The 21,782-nt window shown below is 39.7% G+C and overlaps 1 protein-coding gene across 3 annotated transcripts in view; it reads right to left on the bottom strand.

The window, feature by feature from the left end:
* CUL3 (cullin 3) overlaps positions 1-20,828 on the bottom strand; it is a 106,536-nt gene extending 85,708 nt beyond the window's left edge. For 2 of the 3 annotated variants that reach the window (XM_036913740.2, XM_036913758.2), the window contains exon 1: positions 20,308-20,827. In XM_036913740.2, coding sequence (XP_036769635.1) covers positions 20,308-20,373 — 66 coding nt within the window. In that variant the 5' untranslated portion in view covers positions 20,374-20,827. Of the gene's footprint in view, positions 1-16,709; positions 16,791-20,307 lie in introns of all 3 variants that reach the window. The other variant, XM_036913750.2, reaches the window with a different exon arrangement.
* Positions 20,829-21,782: the final 954 nt, after the last annotated feature.

Here is a 21,782-nt window from a genome sequence, read left to right as displayed (position 1 = left end):
AAAGACAAACAACAAATGTTGGCGAGGCTGTGGAGAAAGGGGAACCCTCCTACACTGCTGGTGGGAATGTAAGTTAGTTCAACCATTGTGGAAAGCAGTATGGAGGTACATCAAAATGCTCAAAACAGACTTACCATTTGACCCAGGTATTGCACTCCCAGGAATTTACCCTAAGAATGCAGCAATCAAGTATGAGAAAGATCAGTGCACCCCTATGTTTATCGCTGCACTATTTACAATAGCCAAGAATTGGAAGCAACCTATATGTCCATCGATAGATGAATGGATAAAGAAGATGTGGTATATATACACAATGGAATACTACTCAGCCATAAGAAAAGGGCAAATCCTACCATTTGCAGCAACATGGATGGAGCTGGAGGGTATTATGCTCAGTGAAATAAGCCAAGCAGAGAAAGAGAAATACCAAGTGATTTCACTCATCTGTGGAGTATAAGAACAAAGGAAAAACTGAAGGAACAAAACAGCAGCAGAATCACAGAACTCAAGGATGGACTAACAGGTACCAAAGAGTAAGGGACTGGGGAGGATGGGTGGGTAGGGAGGGATAAGGGAGGGGGGGAAGAAGAAGGGGGGTATTAAGATTAGCATGCAATGGGGGGGTGGGAGAAAGGGGAGGGCTGTACAACACAGAGAAGGCAAGTGGTGAATCTACAACGTTTTGCTATGCTGATGGACAGTGACTGTAAGGGGGTTTATAGGGAGGCCCTGGTATAGGGGAGAGCCTAGTAAACACAATATTAGTCATGTAAGTGTAGATTAATGATACCAAAAAAAAAAAAAAAAAAGGCAGTTCCTGTGTGGTGACCTCCAATGAGTTCTACACAAGGGTATAAAGGGCATATAAAAGTGTAGGCAAAGGGCCTGTTTGTGTTTATACAGAGGATCAAAGCCTAATTGGGCTACCCCAAAAATGAACTAAGATACGATATGAAAAAGAACTTCCAACATCAGCACTCTCTGGAAGACTCATGCCAGAAGATGATCATCAAAAAACCACAACAAAGATCCACACGCTGCTACAGCTGTAGATGCATTCATCCCACCGGTTCCTGGACTTACTATGGGAATGAAGAAGGAGATATCTAAGTCGGCCTCTGCATACAGTAAAACAACAAATTTGACTGGATCTATACTGTTGGAACTCAACCAAGAACTAGGAGAAGTGCAAATTGTAGTGCTCCAAAATCTTACAACTACAGACTATCTACTGTTAAAAGAACATATGGGATGTGAACAGTCCCCAGGAATGGGTTGTTTTAATTTGTCTGATTTCTCTCAGACTGTTCAAGTTCAGTTGGACAATATCCATCATATCATAGATAAGTTTTCACAAAGGCCTAAGGTGCCTAACTGGTTTTCTTGGTTCACTGGAGATGGCTGGTAATTACAGGTATGCTTTGGTTATGTAACTATACTCCTATTATGTTAATGTGTGTGCGCAATTTAATTAGTAGTTTAAAACCTATACATGCTGAAGTTACTCTACAAGAAGATATGTCAAAGAAATAATCAATCTTCCCATGTTTTCTGCCGCCTGCTACTTCTATAGCTTTTCTTCTTCCTTCCTAATTACAACCCTTAAATAGAATCCGTGCCTCATATCAAATTTATCGAGTATCATAATTCCTCCAAGTGGTAAAGATACCTCAAGTCCAATGCTGGGGATAGAAGCCACAGGGCATTAATATGCAAAGAAGTAAAAAGCTAACTTTTTCAAACAATAAGGCTTCTCTCTCACTTACCAACTTCACATTTCCCTGTATGGCCCCGGAAGATGACTGGTTAGCCAGAGACGGGTAAGATTCCTCAAGGGAGGAACAACCTAAGACAGGCACAGTCGCAAGGGGGCCATCAGGTGAGAAATTGGGGATCAACAGAGGTGAGGCTTAGAACCTCACCCCCCCGTTCTGAGAGGAATCTTCTGCATACGTGGATGTTTTACTGCCCTTGTCTAGCTTGGATTAACACATAGTCTACAGGCACACACCTGAACATCTACGTTTGCTCTCTTACAACACTAAACTATGTTTTCTACCTTTATCTTGTATCTACGTACCACTTCAGCATTTTATTAAAAATAATAGTAGTAAAGAGAGAAATGTGGTATCCACATATAAGTCAAGTATAAAAATCAAATGAGTATTCATATTTGAACTGACTGTTCATAGTCCATAATGCATGAGCAAAACCAAAAGTTTCTGTGATGACTGCCCATGTACTGTTCACCATGTAACTTATTCACTATGTATGAATTTGTTCTCCATGTAAGAACTTGTTTGTTATGCTTCAGAAGATTGGAGACTGATGAAAATTAGGCTTGGGGTGTATTAATGATTGTGCATTGAGCACTGACTCCCCTATACAGAATTTTATTGTTGTTAACAACCATTTGATCAATAAATATGAGAGATGCCCTCACAAAAAAAAAAAAAAAAAGTACACACTTCCAATTGTAAAATAAATATGTAACCGGGATGTAATGTATAGCATAAGGAATATAGTTAAAATATTGTAACAACTTGGTATGGTGATAGCTGGTACCTAGAATTATCATGTATATAAATGTTGAATCACTGGGTTGTACACCTGAAACTAATGTAATACTGTGTGTCAACTACCCTTCAATAAAAAATTATTATCTACCAAAAATAAAAAATAAAAAACTCTCAACAAATTGAGCATAGAGGGCAAGTACCTCAACATAATAAAGGCCATATATGATAAACCCACAGCTAACATCATACTGAACAGCGATAGGCTGAAAGCTTTTCCTTTGAGATTGGGAACAAGACAGGGATGCCCACTCTCCCTACTGCTATTCAACATAGTACTGGAGGTCCTAGCCACGGCAATCAGACAAAACAAAGAAATACAAGGAATCCAGATTGGTAAAGAAGAAGTCAAACTGTCACTATTTGCAGATGACATGATATTGTACATAAAAAACCATAAAGACTCCACTCCAAAACTACTAGAACTAATATCGGAATTCAGCAAAGTTACAGGATACAAAATTAACACACAGAAATCTGTGGCTCTCCTATACACTAACAATGAACTAATAGAAAGAGAAATCAGGAAAACAATTCTATTCACAATTGCATCAAAAAGAATAAAATATCTAGGAATAAACCTAATGAAGGAAGTGAAAGACCTATACCCTGAAAACTGTAAGACACTCTTAAGAGAAATTAAAGAGGACACTAACAAATGGAAACTCATCCAACGCTCTTGGCTAGGAAGAATTAATATCAAAATGGCCATCCTGCCCAAAGCAATATACAGATTTGAGGCAATCCCTATCAAATTACCAACAGCATTCTTCAATGAACTGGAACAAATAGTTCAAAAATTCATATGGAACCACCAAAGACCCCAAATAGCCAAAGCAGTCCTGAGAAGGAAGAATAAAGTCAGGGGGGATCTCACTCCCCAACTTCAAGCTCTATTATAAAGCCATAGTAATCAAGACAATTTGGTACTGGCACAAGAACAGAGCCACAGACCAGTGGAACAGAATAGAGACCCCAGATATTAACCCAAACATATATGGTCAATTAATATATGATAAAGGAGCCATGGACATACAATGGCGAAATGACAGTCTCTTCAATAGATGGTGCTGGCAAAACTGGACAGCTACATGTAGGAGAATGAAACTGGACTACTGTCTAACCCCATACACAAATGTAAATTCGAAATGGGTCAAAGACCTGAATTTAAGTCATGAAACTATAAAACTCTTAGAAAAAAACATAAGCAAAAACCTCATGGACATAAACATGAGTGACTTCTTCATGAATATATCTCCCCAGGCAAGGAAAACAAAAGCAAAATGAACAAGTGGAACTATATCAAGCTAAAAGCTTCTGTACAGCAAAGGACACCATCAATAGAACAAAAAGGTATCCTACAGTATGAGAGAATATATTCATAAATGACAGAGCCGATAAAGAGTTGACATCCAAAATATATAAAGAGCTCACGCGCCTCAACAAACAAAAAGCAAATAATTCAATTAAAAAGTGGGCTGAGGAGCTGAATAGACAGTTCTCTAAAGAAATTCAGATGGCCAACAGACACATGAAAAGATGCTCCACATCGCGTCATCAGAGAAATGCAAATTAAAACCACAATGAGATATCACCTCATACCAGTAAGGATCGCCATCATCAAAAAGACAAACAACAACAAATGTTGGCGAGGTTGTGGAGAAAGGGGAACCCTCCTACACTGCTGGTGGGAATATAAATTAGTTCAACCATTGTGGAAAGCAGTATAGAGGTTCCTCAGAATGCTCAAAATATTAGCACCACGCTCTAACCAACTGAGCTAACCGGCCATCTCAGAATGCTCAAAATATAAATATCATTTGACCTAGGAATTCCACTTCTAGGAATTTACCCTAAGAATGCAGCAGCCCAGTTTGAAAAAGACAGATGCACCCCTATGTTTATCGCTGCACTATTTACAATAGCCAAGATATGGAAGCAACCTAAATGTCCATCAGTAGATGAATGGATAAAGATGTGGTACATATACACAATGTAATATTACTTAGCCATAAGAAAAAAACAGATCCTACCATTTGCAACAACATGGATGGAGCTAGAGGGTATTATGCTCAGTGAAATAAGCCAGGCGGAGAAAGACAAGTAGCAAATGATTTCACTCATATGTGGAGTATAAGAACAAAGGAAAACTGAAGGAACAAAACAGCAGCAGAAACACAGAACCCAAGAATGGACTAATAGTTACCAAAGGGAAAGGGACTGGGGAGGATGGGTGGGAAGGGAGGCACAAGGGTGGGGAAAAAGAAAGGGAGCATTATGATTAGCATGTATGGTGTGGGGGGAGCACGGGGAGGGCTGTGCAACACAGAGAAGACAAGTAGTGATTTTATAGCTTCTTACTATGCTGATGGATAGTGACTGTGAAGGGGTATGTAGGGGGGACTTGGTGAAGGAGGGAGCCTAGTAAACATAATGTTCTTCATGTAATTGTAGATTAATGATACCAAAAAAAAAAAAAAACAGGTTGGAAATGGTGGAGGAGACAATAAATGAAATAGAAACTAGAGAAGAGGAATACAAAGAAGCTGAGGCACAGAGAGAAAAATGGATCTCTAAGAATGAAAGACTATTGAGAGGACTGTGTGACCAATCCAAATGGAACAATATTCGCATTATAGAGATACCAGGAGAAGAAGAGAGACAGAAAGGGATAGAAAGTATCTTTGAGGAGGTAGTTGCTGAAAACTTCCCCAATCTGGGGAAGGAGATAGTCTCTCAGACCATGGAGATCCATAGATCTCCCAACACAAGGGACCCAAGGAAGACAACACCAAGACACATAATAATTAAAATGGCAAAGATCAAGGATAAGGACAGACTATTAAAAGCAGCCAGAGAGAAATAAGATCACATACAAAGGAAAGCCCATCAGGCTAACATCAGACTTCTCAGCAGAGACCTTACAGGCCAGAAGGGAGTGGCATGATGTATTTAATGCAATGAAGCTGAAGGGCCTGGATCCAAGATTACTTTATCTGGCAAGATTATCATTTAAATTTGGAGGGATTAAACAATTTACAGATAAGCAAAAGCTGAGAGAATTTACCTCCCACAAACCATCTCTACAGTCTATTTTGGAGGCACTGCTATACGTGGAAGTGTTCCTAAGGTTTAATAGCTGTCATCAGAGGTAATAAAACCACAGTAAAGTAGAACAGCTAATTACTAAGCAAAAGCAAAATTAAATGAACTATCCCCAAAGTCAATCAAGGGACAGACAAAGAATACAGAATATAATACCTAATACATAAAGCATGGAGGAGGAAGAAAAAGGAGGAGAAAAAGAAAAGAACCTTTAGATTGTGTTTGTAACAGCATATTGAGTGAGTTAAGTTAGACTATCAGATAGTAAGGAAATTAACCATGAACCTTTGGTAACCACGAATCTAAAGCCTGCAATGGCAATAAGTACATACCTATCGATTTTCACCCTAAATATAAATGGACTGAATGCACCACTCAAAAGACCCAGAGTCACTGAATGGACAAAAAAACAAGACCCATCTATATGCTGCCTACAAGAGACTCATTTCAAACCCAAAGATATGCACAGACTAAAAGTGAAGGGATGGAAACAGATATTTCAAGCAACTGAGAGATAAAAGCAGGAGTTGCAGTACTTGTATCAGACAAAATAGACTTCAAAACACAGAAAGTAACAAGAGACAAAGAAGGACATTTTCAAGAATAGATCATATACTAGGCCACAAAAAGAACCTCAGTAAACTCAAAAAGATTGAAACTGTACCAACCAGTTTCTCAGATCACAAAGGTATGAAACTAGAAATAAACTACGCAAAGAAAATGAAAAATCCCACAAACACACGGAGGGTTCAAAACATCCTCCTAAATAACCAATGGACCGATGACCAAATAAAAACAGATCAAGCAATATATGGAGACAAACGACAACAACAATTCAACACTGCAAAATCTATGGGACACAGCGAAGGCTGTGCTAAGAGGAAAGTGTATGCAATACAGGTCTACCTCAAGAAAGAAGAACAATCCCATATAAGCAGTTTAAACTCACAATTAATGAAACAAGAAAAAGAACAAATGAGGACCAAAGTCAGAAGGAAGGACATAATAAAGATTAGAGCAGAAATAAATAAAATTGAGAGGAATAAAACAATAGAAAGAATCAATGAAAGCAAGAGCTGGTTCTTCAAGAAAATTAACAAAATAGATAAACCCCTACACACACAAATAGAATCAGAAATGAGAAAGGAAAAATCACCACAGACACCACAGAAATACAAAGAATTATTAAAGAATACTATGAAAAATTATATGCTAACAAACTGGAAAACCTAGAAAAAATGGACAACTTTCTAGAAAAATATAACCCTTCAAGGATGACCAAGGAAGAAGCAGAAAATCTGAACAGACCAATTACCAGCAACGAAATTGAACTAGTAATCAAAAACCTACCTAAGAACGAAACTCCTGGAACAGATGGCTTCACCACCGAATTTTATCAAACATTTAGTGAAGACCTAATACCCATTCTCCTTAAAGTCTTCCAAAAAATAGAAGAGGAGAGAATACTTCCAACCTCATTCTATGAGGCTAGCATCACTCTAATACCAGAACCAGGCAAAGACACCACAAAAAAAGAAATTCCAGACTAATATCCCTGATGAACATAGATGCAAAAATACTCAACAAAATATTAGCAAACTGAATTCAAAAATACATCAAAAAGGTCATCCATCCATCATGATCAAGTAGCAATGAAGCAGAAGGGTCTGGAACCAAGATTACTCTACCCAGCAAGAGTATCATTTACATTTGATGGAGGGATTAAACAATTTTCAGATAAACAAAAGCTGAGAGAATTTACCTCACACAAACCATCTCTACAGTGTATTTTGAAGGAACTGCTATAGATGGAAGTGTTCCTAAAGTTTAATAGCTGTCACCAGAGGTAATAAAAAAGAATAGACAAAGAGTACAGATTATGATAACTAATATATAAAGAATGGAGGAGGAAGAAAAGGAGGGGAAAAAAAAGAACCTTTAGATTGTGTTTGTAATAGCATATTAAGTGAGTTAAGTTAAGACTCTTAGATACTAAGGAAGTTAACCTTGAACCTTTGGTAACCATGAATCTAAAGCCTGCAATGGCAATAAGTACATACCTACTGATAATCACCCTAAATGTAAATGGTCTGAATGCACCAATCAAAAGACCCAAAGTCACTGACTGGATTAAAAAACACGACCCAACTATATATGCTGCCTACAAGAGACTCACTTCAAACCCAAAATACATACACAGACTAAAAATGAAGGGATGGGAAAAGAAATTTCATGCAACTAATAGGGAGAAAAAAGCAGGTGTTGAAGTACTTGTATCAGACAAAACAGACTTTAAAACAAAGAAGGTCACAAGAGACAAAGGACATTACATAATGATAAAGGGGTCAATCCAACAAGAAGATATAACCATTATAAGTATCTATACTCCCAACACAGGATCACCCACATATGTGAAACAAATACTAACAGAATTAAAAGGGGAAATAGAATGCAATGCATTCATTCTACGAGACTTCAACACTTCACTACTCAGAAGGACAGACCAACCGGACAGAAGAAGATAAGTAAGGAGACAGAGGCACTGAACAACACAACAGAACAGATGGACCTAACAGACATCTACAGAACTCTACACCCAAAAGCAACAGAATACACATTCTTCTCAAGTGCACCCGGAACATTTTCAAGAATAGATCATACACTAGGTCACAAAAAGAGCCTCAGTAAATTCAAAAAGATTGAAACTGTACCAACCAGTTTCTCAGATCACAAAGGTATGAAACTAGAAATAAACTACACAAAGAAAATGAAAAATCCCACAAACACATGGACGGTTCACAACATGCTCCTAAATAACCAATGCATCAATGACCAAATAAAAACAGAGGTCAAGCAATATATGAAGACAAATGACAACAATAATTCAACACCGCAAAATCTGTGGGACACAGCAAAGGCCCTGCTTAGAGGGAAGTATGTTGTAATACAGGCCTACCTCAGGAAAGAACAATCCCATATGATCAGTCTAAACTCACAATTAATGGAACTAGAACAACAACAACAAATGAGGCCCAAACGCAGTAGGAGAGACATAATAAAGATTAGAGCAGAAATAAATAAAATAGATAAGAATAAAACAATACAAATAATCAATGAAACCAGGACCTGGTTCTTCGAGAAAATAAACAAAATAAACCCCTAGCCAGATTTATCAAGAAAAAAAGAGTCTACACACATAGCAATCAAAAATGAGAAAGGAAAAATCACTATAGACACCACAGAAATAAAAAAGTTATGAGAGAATACTATGAAAAATTATATGCTAACAAACTGGATAACCTAGAAGAAATGGACATCTTTCAAGAAAAATACAACCCTCCAAGGCTGACCAAGGAAGAAACAGAAAATCTGAATAGACCAATTACTAGCAATGAAATTGAATTGGTAATCAAAACACTACCTAAGAACAAAACGTCTGAACCAGATGGTTTCACTGCTGAATTTTATCGAACATTTAGTGAAGACCTAATACCCATCCTCCTTAAAGTTTTCCAAGAAGTAGAAAAGGAGGGAATACTTCCAAACTGCCATCATCACCCAAATACCAAAACCAGGCAAAGACACCACAAAAAAGGAAATTACAGAAAAACATCCCTGATGAACATAGATGCAAAAATACTCAATAAAATATCAGCAAACCAAATTAAAAAATACATCAAAAAAATCATACATCATGATCAAGTAGGATTTATTCCAGGGATGCAAGGACAGTACAGTATTAGAAAATCCATTAACATCATCAACCACACATCAACAAAAAGGACAAAAACCACATGATCATCTACATAGATGCCAAAAAAGCATTTGACAAAATTCAAAATCCACTCATGATAAAACTCTCAACGAAATAGGTATAGAGGGCAAGTACCTCAACACAATAAAGGCCAGATATGACAAACTCAAAGCCAACATTATACTTAACAGCGGGAAGCTGAAAGCTTTTCCTTTAAGATCAGGAATGAGACAAGGATGCCCACTCTCCCCACTTTTTATTCAACAGTTCTGGAGGTCCTCGCCATGGCAATCAGACAACACAAAGAAATAAAAAGCATCCAGATTGGAAAGAAAGAGTTAAACTGTCCCTGTGTGCAGATGACATGATATTGTACATAAAAAACCCTAGAGAATCCACTCCAAAACTAATAGATCTAATATCTGAGTTCAGCAAAGATGCAGGATACAAAATTAATTCACAGAAATCTGTGGCATTCCTATACACTAACAATGAACTAGCAGAAAGGGAAATCAGGAAAACAATTCCATTCACAAAGATTGCATCAAAAAGAATAAAATACCTAGGAATAAACCTAACCAAGGAAGTGAAAGACCTACACTCTGAAAACTACAAGACACTCATGAGAAATTAAAGATACCAATAAATGGAAACACATCCCATGCTCATGGATAGGAAGAATTAATATTGTCAAAATGGCCATCCTCCCTAAAGCAATCTACACATTCAATGCAATCCCTATCAAAATACCAATAGCATTCTTCAACAAACTGGAACGAATAGTTCTAAAATGTGTATGGAACCACAAAAGACCCCAAATAGCCAAAGCAATCCTGAGAAGGAAGAATAAAGCTGGGGGGATTATGCCCCCCGACTTCAAGCTCTACTACAAAGCCACAGTAATCAAGACAATTTGGTACTGGCCGAAGAACAGACTCATAGACCAATGGAACAGACTAGAGAGTCCTGATATAAACCGAAGCATATATGGTCAATTAATGTAAGATAAAGGAGCCATAGACATACAACGGGGAAACGACAGCCTCTTCAACAACTGGTGTTTGCAAAACTGGACAGCTACATGCAAGAGAATGAAACTGGATTATTGTCTATCCCCATACACAAAAGTAAACTTGAAATGGATCAACGACCTGAATTTAAGTCATGAAACCATAAATCTCTTAGAAGATAACACAGGTAAAAACTTCCTGAATATAAACATGAGCAACTTTTTTCTGAATGCATCTCCTCGAGCAAGGGAAACAAAAGCAAAAATGAACACTAGGACTACATCAAATTTAAAAGCTCTGTACAGCAAACGACACCATTAACAGAAAAAGCATCCTATACTATGGGAGAATATATGTGTAAACAACATATCTGACAAGGGGTTAACATCCAAAATATATAAATAACTCAACACCCAAAAAGCAAATAACCTGATTATAAAATGGGAGGAGGATATGATAACAGACACTTCTCCAAAGAAGAAAATCAGATGCCCAACAGGCACATGAAAAGATGCTCCACATACCTAATTAGCAGGGAAATGCAAATTAAAACCACAAGATATCACCGCACAACAGTTAGGATGGCCAGGATTAAAAAGACTAAGAACAACAAATGCTGGCAAGGATGTGGAGAAAGGTGAACCCTCCCTCATTGCTGGTGGGGAATGTAAGTTAGTTCAACCATTGTGGAAGGCAGTATATGTAGGTTCCTCAAAAAACTAAAAATAGAAATACCATTTGACCGGGAATTCCTTTCCTAGGAATTTACCCAAAGAATATAATTTCTCAGTTTCAAAGACATATGCACTCCTATGTTTATTGCAGCACTATTTACAATAGTTAAGATACAGAAGCAACCTAAATGTCCATCAGTAGATGAATGGATAAAGATGTGGTACATATACACAATGGAATACTATTCAGCCATAAGAAACAAATCCTACCATTTGCAACAACATGGATGGAGTTGGAGGATATTATGCTCAGTGAAATAAGCCAGGCAGAGAAAGACAAGTACCAAATGATTTCCCTCACCTGTAGAGTATAACAACGAAGCAAAATTGAAGGAACAAAACAGCAACAGACTCACAGACTCCAAGAAGGGACTAGCAGCTACCAAAGGGGAGAGGTAGGGGAGGGCACATGGGAAGGGAAGGAGAAGGCGATTCAGGATCATTATGATCAGCACACATGGTGTGTGTGTGGGATCATGGGGAAGACAGCGTAGCACGGAGAAGGCAAATAGTGACTCTGTGGCATCTTACTACACTGATTGGCAGTGACTGCAATGGGGTATTGGGGAGACAGGATAACATGGGTGAATGACATTGTTTTTTCATGTGAAACCTTCATAATAGCATATATCAATAATGCCTTAATAAAAAAAAGAAAAAAGAATGTGTATCCTGCTGCTTTTGGATGGTGTGTTCTGTAGATGTCTGTTAGTTAGGTCCATCTGTTCTAATATGTTGTTCAGTGCCTCTGTCTCCTTACTTATTTTCTGTCTGGTTGATCTGTCCTTTGGAGTGAGTGGTGTGTTGAAGTCTCCTAAAATGAATGCATTGCATTCTATTTTCCCCTTTAATTCTGTTAGTATTGTTTCACATAAGTGATCCTGTTTTGGGTGCATAGATGATTATGTTATATCCTCTTGTTGGACTGACCCCTTTATCATTATGTAATGTCCTTCTTTGTCTCGTTACTTTGTTTTAAAGACTATTTTGTCTGATACAAGTACTGCAACTCCTGCATTTTTCTATTATTTGCATGAAATATCTTTTTTCATCCCTTTACTTTCAGTCTGTGTATGTCATTGGGTTTGAAGTGAGTCTCTTGTAAGCAGCATATAGACAGGTCTTGTTTTTTTATCCAGTCAGTGACTCTCTGTCTTTTGATTGATGCATTCAGACCATTTACATTTAGGGTGATTATCGATAGATATGTAGTTATTGCCATTGCAGGCTTTAGATTTGCAGTTACCAAAGGTTTAAGGGTAATTCCCTTACTATCTAACAGTCTAATTTAACTCAGTATGGTATTACAAACACAACCTAAAGGTTCTTTTTTATTCTCTTCCTTTTTCCTCCTCCTCCATTTTTTATGTATTAGGTATCATATTCTGTACTATCTATCCCTTGACTAACTTTGGGGGATAGTTGATTTGATTTTGCATCTGTTTAGTACTTCATTGTTCTACTTTCTTTGCTGTGGTTCTATTTCCCCTTGTGACCACTATTTAGCCTTAGGAATACTTCCATCTATAGCAGTCCCTCCAAATTACACTGCAGAGGTGGTTTGTGGGAGATAAATTCTCTCAGCTTTTGCTATCTGAAAATGGTTTAATCCCTCCATCAAATGGAAATGATAATCTTGCCGGGTAGAGTATTCTCGGTTCGAGGCCCTAGTGCTTCAATGCATTAAATATATAATGCCACTCGTTTCTGGCCTCTAAGGTCTCTGTTGAGAGGTCTGATGATAGCCTGATGCGTTTTCCTTTGTATGTGATCTTATTTCTCTCTCTAGCTGCCTTTTAATAGTGTTCTTATCCTTGATCTTTGCCATTTTAATTATTATGTGTCTTGGTGTTGTCCTCCTTGGGTCCCTTGTGTTGGGAGATCTGTGAACCTCCATGGCCTGAGAGACTATCTCCTTCCCCTAGTTTGGGGAAGTTTTCAGCAATTACTTCCTCAAAGACACTTTCTATCCCTTTTCCTCTCTCTTCTTCTTTTGGTAATCCTATAATGAGAATGTTGTTCCATTTAGATTGGTCACACAGTCCTCTCAATATTCTTTCATTCTTAGAGATCCTTTTTTCTCTCTGTGCCTCAGCTTCTTTGTATTCCTCTTCTCTAATTTCTATTCTATTTACCATCTCTTCTACTACATCGAAGCTACTTTTTAAATCCCTCCATTGTATGTTGCATTTCAGATATGGAATTTCTTAATGATTGAATTTCCATCCAAAATTCGTCCCTTTGTTCTTGAATATTTTTCTGTACCTCCATTTGCATGTTTGTGATTTTTATTTTGAACTCTCAGGAAGATTGGTGAGTTGTTTCATTTGGCCCTCTTTGTGGTGTTTGTGAGATTTTTGTTTGAACCAGGTTCCTTGGATGTTTCATATTTGTATGTGGCGCCCTCTAGTGCCAGAAGCTCTAGTCTCTCGAGTCATGTCAGGGGTCACAGGGTCATGTCACTGGGGCTCAGGGGTGGAAAGAGCTGTTTCCTGCTTCCTGGCTATAGTGCCTGTCTCCACTGTCAGAACTAGTGGTCCAAGCACACAGGTGTAAGCCTCTGTGCTTTGTGTCTGTAGCTGTTGCAGGCCGGGCCTCCCTTTGGCTGGCCTGACACCAGGGCAGGGACTGCTGGTTTGAGAGCTGGTGCTGGCAGGCCAGGAGGAATGCACAGCAGGCTGCATATCACAGTGGGGGGGTGTTGGAGCTGAGGATCCAGCCAGAGGGATGGAGCACCTGAACGTACTCAAAAGTTCCCAACCTGCTGGGCAGAGCATGCCCGACAACACTGTCCACCTATCCCTTCTCCCATGCAGCAAGCTCTGTGCAAACCCCGCCCCTTCTGCAAGGAAGCCTCTCAAACCGCCCACCTTTCCTTTGTCCAAGAGCAGCCGAATGTGGATCCCTGTCCTCCACAAATGGCTGCAATCTCAGTCTCTCCAAGTATTCCACCTGTCTTAGCTTTCCAACACCACTTACCAGAGCACAATGCAATGTAGGTTTGTGCTCCCAAAGCAGATATCTAGGGCTTGGTGTTCAGCAATCCTAGGCTTCCACCACCCCCCCACTCCGTTTCTCTTCCTCCCGCCGGTGAGCTGGGGTTGGGGAAGGGCTTGGGTGCTGCAGGATCAAGGCTTTGGTATGTTACTCTGTTTCATGAGGTCTGCTCTGTACTCCAGGTGTATGCAGTCTGGTGCAGCCTTCTTTCCTGTTGCTCTTTTCGGATTAGCTGTATTAACTAATTTTTGCAATATGTGGTTTTAGGAGGAGTTCTCTGTCTCACCTCTCACGCCAAGATCTTGAATCTCTGAGTGTTTATTTCTTCAATAAAGTAACCTACAGAGCTTACATACTTACTTCAATGATCATGTGAAAGTCATTACTGAAACTTCTGTTTTGAATCTACCCCTGAAATGCTGGTAACATTCTTCTGAAGTGCTCCAGTGGTACCAGACCTACATCCTTTCAGACTGATGTTTAGAATGCTTCAACCCCTGCAGATTTTTCAAAATCTAATTTCTAAAAACTGTATTACAAAACAACAGAAAGTAACTGTCTAGTATTACAATGTAAACTACCTGCAAAAAATAACATTCAATTTTATTATTTAAATCATGGCACAATCATGGCTAAATGTTGATATAATAATAGCCACTCTATGTGCTAGGTACTGTTCTAATGCATCCAATTTTTTATCTTTCAATAACCCTGCAGGGTTGCTCTGATTAGTATGCTCATTTTACAAAAAAGAAAACCCAGGCTAAAAGAGGTTAAATAACCTGTTAAAAATAACATAGCTAGAGGTGAAGCTGATATTCAAACCTTGGCAGTTCAGAGCCCACAGTGTTAACTATTATGCTTGTAATCTCTCTACTTTTTAGTCACTCTCCTTCTAACACATATACTGAATATTCTAATGTAAAACTAAATGAAATTCCCTACAGACTATCCATATCCATAGTTTTGTTCTTACAAGTAGTCAAAAAAATGCAAATCAAAACAATGAAGTACTCCTTTTTCACCTATGAAATTAAAGATATGTTGGTAAAGACACTGCTACACAGTAGAAATTAAGCTGATATAACCTTGAGAGGTGTAATTAATTCTTATGAGCATTCACTTTAGAGCCATACTGCCTGCACTAGGATCCTAGTTCTGCCATTTACAAGTATAGTGACCTTAAGCAAATTACTTCCCTTCTCAAGGCCTCATTTGTAAAACAGTTGATTATAGTATTCTAGAGTTGTACAAATTAAAGAGTTTACACATGCAAAGCACAGAGAGCAGCGTGTAGCACATGATAAGCATTTAGTAAGTGTTAGCTATTTTTATTCCTACCTTTCCGGAGTTCAATTTGATAATATGTATCAATTATGTTTAGCCCAGTAATTCCATAATCATGATGTGCTTAAATATTTATGTGCCTAGTCAGCTGCATTACTTATAAGAGGAAATATGGATTCACTGGCATCAATCAAAATACCTGTGTAAGGGACATAGTTAAGCAAACTGAGGGCATTACACATAAAATTATGTTTTTGACATATTTAATATGGAAATACATGTACTGTTTTTTAAAAGGCAATAGGCAAAATCATACAGTATGTCAATTTTACTGTGTTCATCTGAGTATGAAACATTAAAAGCAAATACATCAAGTTAATATTATTCCCAAGTGGTAGGGTTACAGGTGATTTCCATTTCCTTAATTATAAATTTATATATTTATTAGGTTTTCTATCATGAATATGCATCATTGAAAAGCCCTAGAATGAATTTTTGCTTTGACAGACTATGATTGAATAGTTTTCACAATAACAGTTAGACACTAACTGTAATTTATATTTCGTCTCATTGATTTTTTACTAGTAACACCTTTAACTTTTGTGCTGACTTTGTAAGTACAATTATCTTTAAAACTACATTTAAAACAACTGTCCAGTAACTTGTATGAAAATCTAACAATACCACTAAAGAACATCCAAATAATCTTGAATGAAAGTAACAGTAAAAAGTTATCCCTAAGTTCTCCCTGTTTATGATACAGAGGGAAGGCCTATTATTGTTCCTCATCTCAACTGTATAACCTTCCTGAACAACAGAAATGCTGTTATTACTTAGCTACATTTAATAAACAACATACAAATGAAGATTTCTCTATTTTGTTTAAATGAATCGACCACATGACTAATGTATTATATAAAAGAACAAATTCTCATATTATGTTCTATTCTACTAAAATTGTTTCAAATTCAATATTGGTACTAATAATTTTCCAGGCTCCCCAGAACTGCTATCTAGGAAGATAATGCAAAATGAATGCATTTATGAAACTAATTTATGATTCTATTTTTCACCTTCTAAAACCAGGGAGGTACTAATAGCTACAACACAACTGGCAACCCACAACTATTAAACAGAATAAAAATCAGTCCAAGTATAAGCAACACTTTAATTAATTTGCTAAACCTTACTCCATAATTTCTCTGTAAGAAATAGGGAATAAAAAACAAACTTAACAGTTAATTACCTGCCCTGCATGATTTGCCAGACTAATATTCAGCTTTCCTGTATGCATGGTCCAGGTAGTTGTAGGCAACAATTACTTTCCCTAAGGAAGAGAAACCTATTATGAAGATCAAAAAGCTGTTCCCCCAAATCTGGCAAATTTTACAGTAGCTCAGAAAAACAGAAAACAAAAACATTAAAAACATTAACTGTCCCCATTTGTCACTGAACTTTGTGTTCTTAAGTATATCACAAATAACCTTAAAACTCATCTCTTTTGAACATCAGGTGCTTAGTGGGTTCCATATACCTGTAACTTCCACATCATTCACCATCCACACCACAGAGGGCTCTGTGAAGCTCACCTATAATTATGGAGTGGACATCACGACCAGAGATTCTGTCGGATTTAGCATGCTTCTATAAACTACTAAGTGAAGCCATTTCCAAATCACACTCTAAAGACAATAACTTTCATAATGTCTCCTAAACTCTGAAGGCTAAGCCAAGAAAGGCAAATCAGAGGAGAGGCCAGCATTTCCATTCAAACATACCTCCTCCAATCCAATCAAGTTTCTCAAGCCAAAGTGGGCAAAACTCTGGAAAGTACAGATGGTGAGGAATAGCTTTTCAAAGATAAGACAAAAGATTCATCTGAAAGCAACTAATCCTACATAGTGGAACAAAGGCTCAGGAGTAAGACACATGGACACAGCGAGGCAAGAAGAATGGGAACTTCTTGGGGGAAGCATTCTTTGGTCCAAATCCATAGTTTACAGGAATTTTACGTGAAGCATCCTTCCTTTAAAAAGTTCTGTGGCCCTTGCTGTTATTGTGGGTACCAAAAAAAAAAAGCAAGACATGAAATGACATATATTTTGTGCACTGCAGGAAAGCTTACAAACTGGGACAAACTTTTCCTTCATCAACAATTTATAAATACAGAGAGTTCCTTATTGTTTTCCATCTTGAAAACAACCAATTTCTCTTGAGATCTTATGAAAAGGTCTACTTAAAATGCAAATTGTATATAAACTGGTATGACATAACTGACTCTTGTGAACAACAATGAATGCACACTTAAAATATGCATTCAAGATGGTAAAAATAGAACCTGATTTTACTGATAGGACTGTATTGGGAGTAGGCTTACAAATATACAAAGTATCCTGTGAGTTCATTTACCTATTTTGCAGTGAAAAAAAAAAAATCCCAAAACCTATTTTTCTACTTTTTATGTATCAATTTTACAAAACAGAATCTGAAATAAGCACTTGAGACCTTTGGTTAAACTACAGTTTCCTTTAAATTAAAGTAACTATATATCCAAATAGTAATGTAGAATAAAATAGTTGTAAATATGTATACACATAAGCAGTGTTTTTTCCATGTAATACTATGAATTTACTACTTTTGACTAGCAATCCAAGCAGACTATAGTTATATAAAAGATTGCTAACCTGGAAGAAAAGAAAATTTCAAAGAGCTGTTAAGTTCTCAAACATTTACCAAAGGATAAGTCAGTGAAATACCACACCACTGAGGCATATCTCTATCCTTAATAAAGGCTCAAAGAACTGACTTTAAAATATATTTAAAAATTAATGGTTCTTTTTAGTAGGAACTACTTATGAGTGATGAAACAGTGAAACCATGAAAAATTCTTACACTTTCAAAAATTAGCAGATAATAACTGCTGACTATCAAACACTAGTCACTGATGAACATCTAATTATAGGATTTTAGAAAAACAGAGGACAAGTTATAGACAGAAAGGGTCCAAATTACAGCTATAATGCTACTTAAAAAGAAATCACTTTCATACTATGTCTAACCTATCACATATTATTATTCTCTTCAGCTAAAGGATTAATAAAATTCTCTCCCACCCTGTCCTCCCAACAATACAAAATTCAGAAAGCAGGGATCTTAGTCTTTCAAGCTATACTGATAAATCCCAAGCCCCCAGGACGGTTGGTGCCTAGCACCCAGTACTCAGTACTTGTTGAATGAAGGAAGGAATGGGAACAGGTAGGAACAGGCAACTCTGAAGAGATTACAGACTTGATCACACACAGATAAAGGTTCAACTGGCTAATCAGAGTATTAACATAAGTTAAGTTGATGTCAAATGTGAGCTCTTCTACATTTTAGTAAAAGTCTAATGTAGAACTCAGACTTCAACTGCAAATTTTTCCTAGAAAACTTGTATAAAACTAATGCTATTAAGTTCAATACTGCTTTTCTGTCAGCATTTCTCATTTCATAGTTTCTCACATTTATTTAGAAAGTAGCTTCAAAATTTTTAAATCCCTTTAATTAGTATCAAAACGCTTAATTCTCCTGAGTACACCCTACCTTTATTTACACAAAGGCAGAAGTTCCTACACACTGATATTAATATTTACGTTGCTAAAATTTCAAAATTTTGCATCAAGTATATTCTTTAAAAATTTTATGAACTCAGAGGTCCTCAAGCTCTCTGGGTAGTGTCTCAAGTAAGGACATCAGAATGTCTTTCCCCACTGCAAACGACCCTTTAGAAAAAAAGCATGCTTAAAAAGCTGAGTACAAACTCCCTTTTCCTCCTCTCACACAATGTGTTTATGATTCTAAGAAACTCAAGATCTTTCTCTGGTTTTGTTTTACAATCTTCTGTTCAATTGCTAGTTTGTCTATCTTGACGTATACCTGATACTGTACGACTTGAGCAAGTATGTCCAGTTTCTGTTAACAACAGTACATTTTAATTGGTTGCCATTGGCTATCCGAATCAGATTATGACATCCAAAGTTATACCCTCTGTACTACACACAACAAGCGTATGAACATACTGCTGAGAAAGTTTCTAAACAGAATGTTTCCTGTCACTAAGCTCATTCTTTTGGGCTAAGAAATAGAGAACGAATTGTCTAATTTGTTTTCTCTGGCTTCCCCGTGACCCTCCTATGAGTGGGGAACCAATTCCTGCACAAGAGTTTGTAAAGTGCTCTGGAAGATCGTGGATTAAAGATGCTGTAAATAATAAACCTGATGCTATTACTATATTACTACTGAGCATTATGTGGAACCACTATCACTGCATCGGGGGTAGGTTGATAGTACAGTCCTTCCTAAGGAGGGAAGAGACAAGGACAGTTCTCTTCATCATACTAAAGGTTTGGCTGGCCATCTTCCAGGCTGTTATTTTTTAAACTACAGCGAAACCGCACGTGAGAAGTTACACACATGCCCCTACAAGGACGACTTCGGCAACCCCCATCCCTGCAGGCCCGGGAGTCCCAGGAACCCAGCGTGGAGAGCGGCGCTAAGGGTTGGGCCTACACCCTGGCAACGTGGGAGGTTCTGGGACCTGCAAAAGGGCCCCGGGCGCAGCCGACGCCAGCGGGGTGGCTGGAGGTGCAGCTCCCAGGCGGGGGCGCGGGGCACGGCCCCGAAGGCCTGCCGCGCTGCGGCCCCGCGCCTCCCCGTTGCCGGGAAGGCTCTCGGCCCCGCAGCCGGCGGCGTGGGGGAGGGGAGGCCGGGCCCGAGGCCTGCTGGGGGCGCTCGGCCCGGGCCTCGCGTGCAGCTCCCGACTGGGCCCCGGGCCCCGGCGTCCCAGGCGCGGAGGAGATACTCACCGGAAAGGCCCGGATCCGCATCTTGGTGTCCTTCCGGCTGCCCGTGCCTTTGCTCAGATTCGACATGGTGCTCGTCCCCTCCCCGGCGGCGGCTTCGGGTCGCGCTCCGAGCCGCCGGTGTCACATTTAAGGCGGGCGGGCAGGCGAGGGGCGACGCTGGGGGCGGCGGCGGCGGCGCGGCCCCCGGGTAGGGCTGGGGGGGCTGGCCGGCCCCTCGGCGGCCGCGGCGGGGGCAGCGGCGGCTCGGGCCCCGGTAGCGCGGGCTCGCCTGGGGGTGCTGCGCTGGCGCGGCGGCTCCGCGGGGGCCCCCTCGCTCCCGGCTCGGCTGCCTTTATCGCGCTTCTCCGCGATGGCGGCGGCGGCGGCGACGGACAAACATCTCACTGCGCAGGCCAAACGTCCTCCTCCTCCTCCTCCTCCTTCTCCTCCTCCGCCTCGGAGAGACGAGATCCGGCCCAGAGGGTGGAGGGGGGAGGAGGGAGGGAGGAAAGCCGGAGAGTGGAGAGATTGGGGAGAGGGGGGTGGGAAGACGGGACGGGGGCGGGCGGCCGCGGCGGGGCGCTCAGATCTCGCGAGATGACGGAGAGCGCGCTGCCCCGGGTGGGGCGGGGCGAAGCCGGGGAACGGCAGGGGCAACGGGAGGGGAGGAGGGGAACGGGGAGTAGAGGAAGTGGGAGGGGCCAGAGGGGCGGGAGGTGGAAAGGGGGCGTGGCCGAGGGGGGAGGAATAAGCTGTTTTTTTGAAAGGGAAACTTCGGGGACCAGCTGGACGGAGGTGGTTGCCGATTGGTGCAGGCGGGAGGGGGTTCTGGTCACGTAGGCTGAGTGGGCGGGGGAACTCTGGGGAGTCAGTGTTGGACCTTGTGGTCCGGGCCTCCTCTGGGCTGGCCTGGGCTGGCCTGGGCTGGGCTGGGCTGGGCTTGGGCGGGAAGACGATAGTCACGGGGAGGAGCGTGGGGTGTGAGGTGAATAACCAAGTACTAGAACTGGTTCCTATGTTTTTCTGGGGCATGTGGACCAGGGATGGGTTCTTTAGTAGAAGCCCAGAAGTTGAAAGAACAGTCTTGGCAGGAGTTACTTGCAGTGTCAGGAATTAGGGTCCTGTATGCTTAACAAGATATTTGGGTTGGATGTGCATTCTACAACTCTTCAGGACCTAGGGGTGGAGATGGTAATCCACAAAATTTCCTTAAACAGTAGAAGCTTCAGGACTTCACTGATTCACTGATATTTTCGGGGGAACCCATGACTTACTAGTGTTAAAATCTCTTTTTCGTACCATTGAAATAAAATAATTCCCTTAACGTAGTGCAATATTTTGGTAAACGGTGTTAAGGAGAAGATAGAATGATAGAAATCTGTCTGACAGATCATTTTTTACCATTACCAACAGTATTGTAGGTTTTGAAAGTCAAATTATTGTATTTGAGTCCAGTCCGCTGTGACTTTAGAAGATGTCTTTTGTTTTGTTTTGGT

This window comes from Manis pentadactyla, chromosome 6 (assembly GCF_030020395.1).
Source record: "Manis pentadactyla isolate mManPen7 chromosome 6, mManPen7.hap1, whole genome shotgun sequence".
Lineage (NCBI taxonomy): Eukaryota > Metazoa > Chordata > Mammalia > Pholidota > Manidae > Manis > Manis pentadactyla.
Note: the sequence above shows the minus strand (reverse complement) of the source record. Positions and strands in the feature narration are given on the sequence as shown.